This window comes from Geotrypetes seraphini, chromosome 11 (genome assembly GCF_902459505.1).
Source record: "Geotrypetes seraphini chromosome 11, aGeoSer1.1, whole genome shotgun sequence".
Classification (NCBI taxonomy): Eukaryota; Metazoa; Chordata; class Amphibia; order Gymnophiona; family Dermophiidae; genus Geotrypetes; species Geotrypetes seraphini.
The window spans coordinates 57,949,941-57,962,297 of NC_047094.1; the positions used below are offsets into that span (position 1 = coordinate 57,949,941).

Consider the following 12,357-nt stretch of genomic DNA (forward strand, 5'->3'; position numbering starts at 1 on the left):
AATAAAATAAACTTGAAATGTAGTTTATGATTAGCTTTTGAAGGTAACTCCTTCTTCCTCAGATCAGATCTAATCTGAGGAAGAAGGAGTATTGTGGCCAGTTTCAAAATTTCCCTGTATAAGACAAATGGCAACAGGAAAAGGAAAGGCACATACATATGTGTTATCTTTAAGTTCCTTTATGGAATACTTGACCCTTCAATTCCATTATGTTGGAATACTACCAGATTCTGCTATTAGAGGATTATAACAATATATAAATTATTGTTTCCCTCTTTTAGAGGACTCAAATCTGCTGGGAAGCTTAGTAAATCTATGGCGTTTAAACTGGCAGAAATTTGGAACAGACTTCCTGACTGCCAGATTGATAGGTCAGCTACAACAATTCCGGAAAGATTTAAAAAAGGCTTACCTACTGAAGTGTCACAGTAATGGTATATTTTATGCTTTTAGTTTTTATTTAATTTTATACTATAATTTTAACTATCAGGTTTTTCTGGAAATGATGCATTAATAGCATTTTTTTCTTTAGGCTTATATTCTATGTCCTCTGATCTTAATAATTTGTGAACCGAGTCGAGCTCCTTCGGGAGATGACCTGGTATATAAACTGAAGATTAGATTAGATTAGATACACACACGGATCAGCCTAATTAAAAAGAACTTTCAAGCTTAGCATGATAATTTGCCTGCATATATTACTACAGTGTCAAACATTTAAACAAGACAACATGTATGCAATGCTGAATATTAAACCTTATGAGCTCTAGACTAGAAAAATGACATGAGGACAAATTTTTCCCCGTCCCCATGGAAACTCATTTTCATGTCCCTGCCCCATTCCTGCAAGCTCCGTCTTCATCTGCACTAGCCTCAAACACTTTAAAATCAAAAGTGTTCAAGGCTTGTGTAGTTAAGGCAGAGCTTACAGGAATGGGGCAGGCACAAGGACAAAACTCGTGGGGCATGGGGACAAATCTGTCCCTGTGTCATTCTCTACTCTAGACTGAAGCTTGACAGACCAATGCAAATATTAAACACATCAGCAGTAAATTTTACAGATGAAAAAGTACTTTGCATACCCTGGCTTAACTGTGAGGCTCATTACTGGCATGGTAGAGACAATGACAAGAAAACTCCATGCACACACACAGATAAGGCACAGGCATAGAGAAAAAAATCTCACTCACACAAAGAAATAGAAATCTTGTTTAATTGCCTCAGTCTATTTATAACCATGGGAAGTTACCTCGAAGGAAACGGAGCCATTTAGGCAGGATGTCAGAAGCTTTGGTCTGGATCAAAACTTTGCGACTGTAGAGTACAATGCTGGAACCCATCTCCCTGCCGACATCAAATAAGGAAGGCTTCTGAGGACCAGAGCAAAAAGGGTAAATGGGGAAAGCAGGGGGGTGGAAGGTGCCATTATTTTTTCACACACACTGAGATACATTCTATATATGACGCTAAAAAATGGGTGCCCTGAGTTGGGCATATAGAACAAGCTTAGTACTGGGATCTGCAGCAAAGTTTTAGGCATGGGGATTTACACTAACTGAAATATGGTGTAATTGCTCACACCTAACAAGCATAGATCAGGTTTATTCTATAACAGTGTGCACCTATGGTATGACAACGCCCCTTTTTGGATCCGTGCACTAGAATTACATGGATCTCTTTATAAAATATTATTTTATTTTTAGTTTAGTAAAGGGGAAAATTGGATTTGATATATTGCCTTTCTATGGGATAATTGAATCGAAATGTGTCAGTTTTGAGAACTTATGTCTGCTCTGTATATAATGCAGGAGGAAATATGAGGGGGCACTTTATGCGATTAATCACAATTAATCATGCGATTAAAATTTTTAATCACTGTATAGCCCTTGCATATATATATATATATATATATATATTTTTGGTGGTTGCTACGATGATTGGTAGCAGCCCAGAGAACCCTTTCCTGCATCAGGATGACAGCTTTCAATGCCAGTAAGAGTGCTTTAACAACTCTTATTGCCACAGAAAGCTTTTGTGCATCAGGGCCTTAGTTTTAGGAATAATTTGGAATCTTTAGTTTGTGTCTGCTATTCCCTTAAAGGTACCCAACGTACTTTTGCCTTTAATTTCAGTCTCTCTATCGGGATTGTGCTGGCTTGCAGGGATTTGATAGTATCCTTCAACCATGCTTTCCTGAATGGTCTAGGACAATTCTAGGATATTAAGAGACAAATAACCCCCCTCGCCCCATTGGTGCTTCTTTCCTTTCCCTTCACACACCCATGGTCTTTTTCTTCTTCCTTCGCATCATCTGTTGACTTCAAGATTTGAAAGAGGGGGGCATAGCCCTCCCTTGTCTCCCCCACTGTTGCTTCTTTCCTTTACCTTCACCCACCTGTGGTCTTCTTCTCCTGCCTCTGCATCATCTGACTTTAAGAGGGGGTCCTAATATTAAGAGATGAAAACAGCCCATGCTGAAATGGCCCATGCTGAAAGGACCGCTCTGAAAGGGCTGCGCTGAAACGGCCGTGCTGAATTGTTCCATTCCCCTCCTGAATGACTGCCAGCTTTCCTCCAGGTTCTAGTTTAAAAGCTGCTCCATCTCCCTTTTCAACATTAGCCTGATTCTACCTTGGTTAAGGTGGACCCCATCATTTTGGAACAGGTGCTTCTTCCCCAGAAGGATGTCCAATTTCCTAACAAATCTAGATCCCTTTTCCCTGCACTATCTTCTTACCAATACATTGAGATTTTACGTCTATTTGTAAAATTACCCCAAGGAATTTACACTTCTCCCTTGTTATTCGCAGGGGATAGGGGCAGAGCCGGACCGCGAATGGCAAAAACACGCGAATATCCGGCTCTGACCCACCCCTGCCTCCCTCTGGCATCCGGCCTTACCTGGTGGTCTAGCTGGTTTTTGGGGCAGGAGCGATCTTCCTACGCTCCTGCCCCGTGCAGATAGCCATTAAGAAAGCTGTGGGGAGTTCCCGTGGTCTCTTTATCGTGCACACATTTATTGGCTAATTTATGTGCATAAATCCCTTCATCTCTTACAAACAATCAAGGGAACAGGACTCCAGGGCAGAATATCTGACCAAGTCAAAAGCCGTCAAAACAGCAGTCAGGGAAGCTAAATTAAACATGGAGGAATCTCTAGCAAAGAACATCCAGAAGGGAGATAAATCATTCTTCAGGTATATCAGCAACAGAAGTAAAAACTCAGGGGGAATAGTACGTCTAAGGAAACCAGACGGAGACTATGTGGAAAAGGACTCAGAAAAAGCCCAACTGTTAAATGAATACTTCTGCTCTGTCTTCACCCGAGAAGCTCCAGGGCATGGCCCTCAGTTACAGACAAGGGCTGACTCAGTTGACCCATTTAGCGATTTCAAATTTACGCCCAACAGTGTCCACGTTGAGCTGTCCAAGCTCAAGGTTTACAAGACAATGGGACCGGACAACCTGCACCCCAGAGTACTCAGGGAGTTGAGCGATGTCTTGGCGGAGCCGCTGTCGGCGCTTTTCAACCTCTCTCTTAGTTCAGGTAGCGTCCCGTTGGACTGGAGGAAGGCTAACGTCATTCCACTCCACAAGAAAGGCCCCAAGACAGAAGCGGCAAACTACAGACCAGTGAGTCTCACATCAATAGTGAGCAAACTAATGGAAACTCTTATCAAACACCAATTAGATACGATCCTGAATGAAGAGAACCTACGGGATCCCCGTCAACATGGATTTACTAAGGGGAGATCCTGCCAATCCAACCTGATCAGCTTCTTTAACTGGGTGACGGGGAAGCTAGATGTTGGAGAGTCCCTTGACATCGTATACCTGGACTTTAGCAAAGCATTCGATAGCGTGCCTCATCGCAGGTTACTAAGCAAGATGAGTTCCATAGGATTGGGCGACACATTGACGAAGTGGGTTGGGAACTGGCTTGGAGGTAGGGTTCAAAGGGTAATGGTGAATGGAACCCCCTCTGAAATGACGGAGGTGATCAGTGGAGTGCCCCAGGGCTCTGTCTTGGGCCCAATACTATTCAATATCTTTATAAGGGACTTGGCAGAAGGGCTCCGAGGTAAGATAACATTATTTGCCGATGACGCCAAACTAAGCAATGTAGTGGGCAAAAGCACAATAGATAAAAATTCAATGCCCGACAATATGATGCATGATCTACTCTTACTAGAGAGCTGGTCTAAGACATGGCAGCTCAGCTTCAATGCCAAAAAATGCAAAGTTATGCACCTGGGTACCCAAAATCCATGCAGGACTTATACCCTTAATGGCGAGATCCTAACAAGAACAGTTGCAGAACGAGACTTAGGGGTGATCGTCAGTGAGGACATGAAGGCTGCCAATCAAGTGGAGCAAGCTTCTTCCAAGGCAAGACAAATCATAGGTTGCATACGCAGGGGTTTCGTCAGCCGTAAGCCCGAAGTCATTATGCCTTTGTATAGATCCATGGTGAGACCGCACCTGGAATACTGCGTGCAATTCTGGAGGCCACATTACCGTAAGGATGTGCTGAGGCTGGAATCGGTCCAGAGAATGGCCACCCGGATGGTCTCGGGACTGAAGGATCTCCCGTACGAAGAACGGTTAGATAAATTACAGCTATATTCGCTCGAGGAGCGCAGGGAGAGGGGAGACATGATCGAGACGTTCAAGTATCTCACGGGCCGCATCGAGGTAGAAGAAGATATCTTCTTTTTCAGGGGTCCCACGGCAACAAGAGGACACCCGTGGAAAATCAGAGGCGGGAAACTGCACGGTGACACCAGGAAATTCTTTTTCACCGAAAGGGTGGTGGATCGCTGGAATGGTCTTCCACTTCAGGTGATTGAGGCCAACAGCGTGCCTGATTTTAAGACCAAATGGGATCGACACGTGGGTTCTATTCGCAAAGTAAAGGCAGGGGAGGGTCATTAGGGTGGGCAGACTGGATGGGCCTTGGCCCTTATCTGCCGTCGATTTCTATGTTTCTATGTTTCTAAGTGTGTATTTAAAGGATATATAAAAATGCAAACCTCTTCTCTCTCCAGCATCCAGGAGCATCTATAACCAGTTTAAGTTAAAATCTGTATAGACTATATGTTCATAACTTTATGCACCATTTCATAAGCACTTTTTTCCCTCATTAAACAGAGTCCTCCCTAGCTATAGATCAAACTGCATGAGTTGTCTTGGCTGTAAGTGCTAAGAGCTTCATCTGTCCACAAGAGGGTGCAGTGAAAACAATTTCATTCTGTTGCATTCTGTCATTATTAACATGATTTAGCAACAATTAAAGAGACCGCCAGATTTAATCCCCATGGGGCTCATAACCAAAATTTAAACACATCTAAAAACCCGCCGAAGTCGGCATTTGGATGACTTAAAAGACAGGTCGTCCAAGTGCCGATAATCAAACCAAATATCTGGATGTATCCAGGGACTTTTTAGGCCTCTGAATGCCGCTGTGTGCCCAGAGCTGAAAGGGGCGTATCTGTTGGAGAAGTTAGGGCAGTATTTGGGTGTAATGTGGGCCAACCTAGACTTAGTCATCCTGCAGGGATAATCAAATGTTTCACGAGATTTCCTGGATGAAACTTTACGTTGCGACTTAGATGATGTAAAAGCAAGTATAAGTGGCTAAAAGGTATCCAAAGTGACCAGATAACCACTGCAGAGGCAATGTAAAGACCCCCACACACTCCCCACGTTATCACTGACCCCCCTCTCACTGCCACAAAGACCAGAATAAAAAGTACATACCTGTCTCCGGAACATCAGCACATGGTAAAGGAAACCCTAGTAGAGCTTCATACAGGTGTCTTAAGTAGCCTGGGGGGTGGGCGATAGAACCATAGAAAGGAGGACCCAGAACTATAAGCCAGTTTAACCACTACATTCATGGTGAAAAATGTGAGCCTCCCAAACCCTACTCTACTGCCATATAGGTGCCACCTGCAGCCATAAGGGCTATTGGAGTTGTAGACAGGTGGGTATAGTGTATTTTGGGGGGCTCACCATAACATATAAAGGGAGTTCTGGTGAGATGTTTAACTGGTACCCTTTTTAGAAGTTCACAGAAGTGCCCTGTAAGTTGCCCCACTGCTCTGTTGCCATGTCTGGGTGGCCAGTCCATTACAAGATTTGCCCCTCCCACATCTAAATGGTCTTGTTCTAGATATTTGGAACTTGGACAAAATTCTGGTTGAAAATGTGGTATAAAGATGGACATATTGGCGGTCTGGATGAACAATAGCCTGGATATCCAGATAGACAATTTAGAAAAAAAATATTCTAGACGTATTTTTCAATAATGGGCCTTTTCTCCACTGCCGACTTTGGGTGACTAGTGTAGAGAATTACGTGGGGGAAAAAATTTGGCCCTATCCAAATCAGTTCAGTCCCTGTCCACCATCTGATCCCATCCGCACAATCTTCGAATAGTTATGATTTTATACTGAACTTATTTTATTAAAGTATAAAAATAAACTATATTCTGTACTTTAGTTAGATTGTGAGCCTTCGGGACAGTAAGGGAATTTTTCAAGTACCTTTCTTATTTCTAATCTTAATGTATATTTTCTGTAAACCGCTTAGAACCTAACGGATGTAGCGGTATATAAGAAATAAATTACATTACATTACAATTGTCATCTTATAAAACACAAACAATACACAGCAAGGATAACAAACCCCCCCATCTGCCCTCCCCTCCCCTTCACAAATATCCCCTCCACTATCAAGAAAACTAAGCCAAATTATTACAGAATGCTACACAGAAAAATCATGCTAATAGAATATCGTAGTCACACATGACAGGAATAGTGTTTGACCAGGGGGCAGTTGCCCTAGTTTCACTCCCCTAACACTATTCCTGTCATGTGTAAGTATGATTTTTCTGTGTATTATTTGTGTTTATAAAATGACAAATGTACACAATATTCTTTATTTATAATTTAATAAAATAAATTAAATATAAAATCATAATTATTTGAGACTTGTGTGGATGGGATTAGATAGTTTGTGAGGATGGGGAGGAAATGGGGACTGAGCTCATAGGGACGGGGCAGAGACAGGGACCGAGCTCGCAGGGATGTGACAGGGCGGAGATGGGAACAAACTTTTTCCCCATGTCATTCTCTACTCCAAAAGTCTTCTTTTCCAAGTGAGAAGTTTGGAGACTGACTTGGCATCAGTGGGACTTTTTCGAATTGGCTGCTGGACGAGAGCCAGATGTTTGAGCACTCCTGGGGTTACTAAACCTTTGTCTAGATCCATGATAGGACCTTTGGGATGTGGGCCCTGCAGACCCCTAATTCGGCCTCCTGTAGCTGTGAAAAGAACCATAGCTGGAACTCTCTGAGCCTCGTGCTTTACTGTCCAGCAAGGACTTGGGACGATGATCCATCACACTAGTCATCTGGTTATCCAGGTCCTTTCCAAACAGCATCTGATCCTTAAAAGGAAGTCTGTTCAAAGTAGCTTTTGATGCTGAATCTCTCTCACTGTCTGATCCATAGCATTCTGTGGGCTGAGACAGAACATGTCACAAATAGTATCAGCCACATAATCCACCCTGGCCAGTACAATCGGGGTAGCATCTTACAGCAGGCTCACACCAGAAAGGATGACGAAGCCGTCACTTTAAGGCCCAAGGGCAATGCCTCAGATTGTCTTTTGAGGACCAGGTCCACCCTGCAATCGTGCATATCCTTCGTGATCCACTAAGCAGAGTTCTCTTTGTAACCTGTGCCACCGGAGAATCCACCTTAGGAGGTGTGAAGAGCTGTTGAAATTCAGTGGCCATGGGATATAATCACCCTGCACCAGTTAGAGGGCCCTCTGGTGTTTCCATAGACTTCAGCTAATCCAGAACGCCGCGGCCAAGCTTATTTTCACAAAAGGCAAGTTTGACCACGTCTCCCCACTCCTGTCCAAACTTCACTGGCTCCCAGTTCACTCCAGAGTCCTCTTTAAATGTGCCTGTTTAGCCTTCAAGATCCTACATGGCATCCTCCCTCCCATTATCCCACTCTTCTGGAATTCCTCTAACCCTAATTCCACTAGATCCTCCCAAAAACTGAAACTATCATTCCCCTCGACAAAAGGTATATCCCGCGTAGGAAAACTAGGAACATCCCTCCCCTTTAGAACCACAGAACTCTGGAATAACCTCACACCCCCGCTCAGAATTTCAAGTTCCCTCCAATCCTTCCGCAAACACCTGAAAACTTGGCTCTTTTCAAAAATCTAACACTTCCCACTTTTTGGTTCCCTGTCCCTCTTTATCTTCCTAGCTCCTTTCCTATAACCCTTCATTGTAGCTCCTTTTCAACCTAACCCTGTAAACCGTGCAGAGCTCTACGCTTGTGGAGATGGCGCGGTATACAAACCTAAGGTTTAGTTTAGTTTAGTCTCTTCAGGCTACCTTTTATTCAGGCTCACAGCTTGAAACCCTTGACCCTACTATAAAATGAATAAATGCAAAACAAAAATTATTTACTCTTTCAAAAAGTACAGAGTACGGACATGCCATTCAGTTACATTATAGCACAAAAACACATTTGAAAAAAATGTTTTCATAAGCAAGTGCTGGAATTTGTTATAGGATGTGGTGAAAGCAGTTAGCATACCTGGGTTAAAAAACAAACAAACAAAAAACAGGTTTTTGAAGGAAAAAAATTTTAAAGATAAATTTTAATACCACCACCGCTTATCCCTGAGGCAAGCAATGTGGAATCTTGCTACCTTTTGGTATTGTACCATATACTTGTGACCTTTGGTCTGATTCAGTATGGCAATTTTATTGGGGGGGGTTAACCTTGCTTTATATTATGAATCCAGCAACTTACAATTGCAACCTTTTAGAACATTTCTACGTGCCACAAAAGTTCACTTGGCTTTCTTCTAGTAGAGGAGTTGTTTGGTGGTGGTGGTGGTGGTGGTGGGGTTAGTTTATTTATTATGTATACAATGGTGATCAATGCATTTAAAATTTTTTAGTTATCATATTGTTGATTATTTTGCTTTTGTGATGCCATGCTTTTTGTATTCTTGTTGCCTTCACCAACAAAAATTATTTTGTGTAAAACTTAAGACTTATAAAACAAGGACTAATATTAACAGTCACCGAATTCTTACTTTATATAGAAAAAGGGGGAATATGGAACAATCAGATTTGACTATACTTTGGAAATCTGAGACGCCTTCTGAGATGCAACTAAATCTGTCCCAGGAATCTTACAAGTTAATTCTATAACTAAGAACATGCAGTTTCATACCATCTTATGCAATGCAATACAGTGCCTTGTATACTGCAGTTTTCTGAAAGGAATCGATGCGGTTTACAATAAGATTTAAATCTGGTTCTTGTAAGTGGTGCAAGTGCATTACGTGCCATTCTACAAGACCGTGCATAAGTGTTATAGCATGTAACTTCAAGGGGGCACAATAATGGATGGAGCAGATGTGGGCCTTGGGCATCTTATAGAATACTATCGGTGTTGTATTACTACATGTGTTGCATTACCTGCTTAGTGTGCCAACTTATGCCAGCCATTGCCTAGCATAAGTGGTTGCACCTAAAGTTCATTATGCCAAAGTGGCTTTGTGCAATCATTCGATAACAACATAGGCATGTCCATTTGAAAAAAAAAAAAAAAAGAGGCACATTTCAGAGATCAAATAATTAATACTTGTTTTTAATTTATACCCTTCCCCCTAATTCCTTTTGTGTTTACCTTAAATGTTTCTTATTTTTATTTTATCAATTGTATTTCTTACCCCCTTTACCAATCGTGTCTATTGCATGCCTGTCTATAATTACCTAATACGTCAGTCATGTTGATCTTAAAAGTTTGTATTAAATGTTTTATTTACTTTTTTCTGTAAAGTTATTTTTATTCTGTACAACGCTTTGAAGAAACGAAAAAGCGTTTAATCAAAAATTGAATAAACTATAAACTATAGAATTGGCACTCAGTGTGAACCACTGTAGCATCTAAATCAAGATGTAGGCATAATGTTATAAAATTATCTCCAAAGTAAAAGTAAACCTATTAACTACCAATAATGTCCTTCAGAGGGAAGGCTTCTTATGCAAGGGCAACTTAGAGCAAGATCACATATACAGTATGAGAGGTATAATCGAAAGAAACATCTAAGTCCATTTTGGGCCTAAGTTGCTAGTCACCCAAAGTCGGTAGTGTCTAAAGTACATTCTCAAAAAATACGTCCAAAATATTTTGTTTTTATCGAGAGTTGTCTAACTGTATGTCCAACTGTTTGATCGCCCAGACCGCTAAGTTGTCCATCTATATACCCCATTCTCGTCCAAAAATTAATCCAAGTCAAAAACGCCTAGAAAAGGACCTTTTAGACGTGGGAAGAGCCAGAAAAGTAATGGACTGGACACCTAGACATGGCAACAGAGTAGTGGGTACCTTACAGGGCACTATTGCAAATTTCACAAAAAGGGTGCCACAAACACCTCACCATAAACTCCCTTATATGTCATGGTGAGCCCCCCCAATACCTACTAGACCCATCTGTCTACCATCCCAATAAACTAAACTAAACTAAACCTTAGGTTTGTATACCGCACCATCTCCGCGTGCGCAGAGCTCGGCACGGTTTACAGAGGTTGAGAGGAAAGGAACTACAAGGAAGGGATATAGGAGAGGGACTGAGGAGATAGAGGGGGACAAGATACTAGAGCACGGGAGGTGATTAGGTTTTTGAAAAGAGCCAAGTTTTCAAGTGTTTGCGGAAGGATTGGAAGGAGCTAGAATTTCTGAGCGGGGATGAAAGGTTGTTCCAGAGTTCTGTGGTTCTAAAGGGGAGGGATGTTCCAAGTTTTCCTGCGCGGGATATACCTTTTATAGAAGGGAAAGATAGTTTCAGTTTTTGGGAGGATCTAGTCGAGAGCGGGTTTGAGGAGTTCCAGAAGAGTGGGATAACAGGAGGAAGGACGCCGTGTAGAATCTTGAAGGCTATGCAGGCACATTTATAGAGGACTCTGGAGTAAACTGGGAGCCAGTGAAGCTTGGAGAGGAGTGGGGAAACGTGGTCGAACTTGCCTTTTGCGAAAATAAGCTTGGCCGCGGCGTTTTGAATTAGCTGAAGTCTATGGAGGTTTTTCTTTGTTAGGCTTATATAGATGGAGTTGCAGTAGTCCAGTCTAGAAAGGATGGTGGATTGAACGAGGATGGCGAAATGAGAATGATGAAAGCAGGATCTTACTTTCCTCAACATATGGAGGCTAAAGAAGCATTTTTTTACTAGGGAGTTGAGGTGATCGTTGAAGGAGAGAGAGGAATCTAGGATGATGCCAAGGACTTTGCTTGAAAACTCAAGCTGAAGAGTGGGGCCGGAAGATAGAGGGATGGAGGTGGGTAAATGGTCTAAGGTTGGGCCGAGCCAAAGTAGTTTGGTTTTGGACTCATTCAGTTTCATTTGTACAGATTGGGCCCAGGATTGGAGGTTCGTAATACATGTGGAAATGTTCTCAGCGAGGTTCGAGAGGTTCGAGTCGGTTTCAAGGAGGATGAGGATGTCATCGGCGTAGGAGTAGAGAGTTTCTAGTGGGGATAAATGAAGGAGTTTCAGAGAGGACATGTAGATGTTGAAAAGGATAGGGGAGAGGGGTGAGCCTTGAGGGACTCCACATTTTGGCTTCCAGGCGGGGGATGAGGAACCGTTTGTGTTAACGGTGTAGGAGCGGAAGCGTAGGAATTTCGAGAACCAATCCAGAACTGTGGAGCTTATGCCTATTTCGGAGAGTTGGAAGATTAGGATGTCGTGGTGAACGACATCGAAGGCTGCGGAGAGGTCGAATTGAAGAAGAACAGCAAATTTGTTGCGAGAATGGAGTTGTTGCACCTTAGAGATTAGTGAGGCCAAGAGGGATTCGGTGCTAAAGTTGGGTCTGAAGCCAAATTGGTGGGGTAGGAGGATAGAGAATCGTTCTAGGTAGGATGAGAGTTGGGTGGATATGATGGATTCTAATAGCTTGGTTAGGAGAGGGATATTTGCTATAGGACGGTAATTTGATGGAATGGAGGGATCGAGGTCGGCCTTTTTCAGTAGAGGGGACAGTGAAATGTGTCCCATGTCAGGGGAGAAAAGGCCTGATGTTAGGGCGGAGTTTATAAGATCGGTAAGGGAAGCGATGGCCTGTGTAGGGATATTCTCGAATAGGTAGGAGGGGAAAGGATCCAAAATGCACTTGCAAGTTTTTAGTTTGAGGCAGAGTTTGGAGACTTGCGGTTCGGAGACAAGCTCGAAGGTGGTCCAGGATCTATCGGCAGGAATGGATACCGGTAAGGTAGAGTTGGGAACAGTAGAGGTCAGGGAATTGTA

The 12,357-nt window shown here is 42.6% G+C and overlaps 1 protein-coding gene across 3 annotated transcripts in view; it reads right to left on the minus strand.

The window, feature by feature from the left end:
* Window positions 1–12,357, minus strand: part of TRAP1 (TNF receptor associated protein 1) — a 197,591-nt gene that overhangs the window by 49,532 nt on the left and 135,702 nt on the right. For all 3 annotated transcript variants that reach the window (XR_004541110.1, XM_033963644.1, XM_033963646.1), the window contains exon 10: window positions 1,250–1,370. Coding sequence is in view for 2 of the 3 variants with exons in the window: in XM_033963644.1 (XP_033819535.1) it covers window positions 1,250–1,370 (121 nt within the window). In the remaining variant the exon portion in view is untranslated. The remainder of the gene's footprint in view (window positions 1–1,249; window positions 1,371–12,357) is intronic.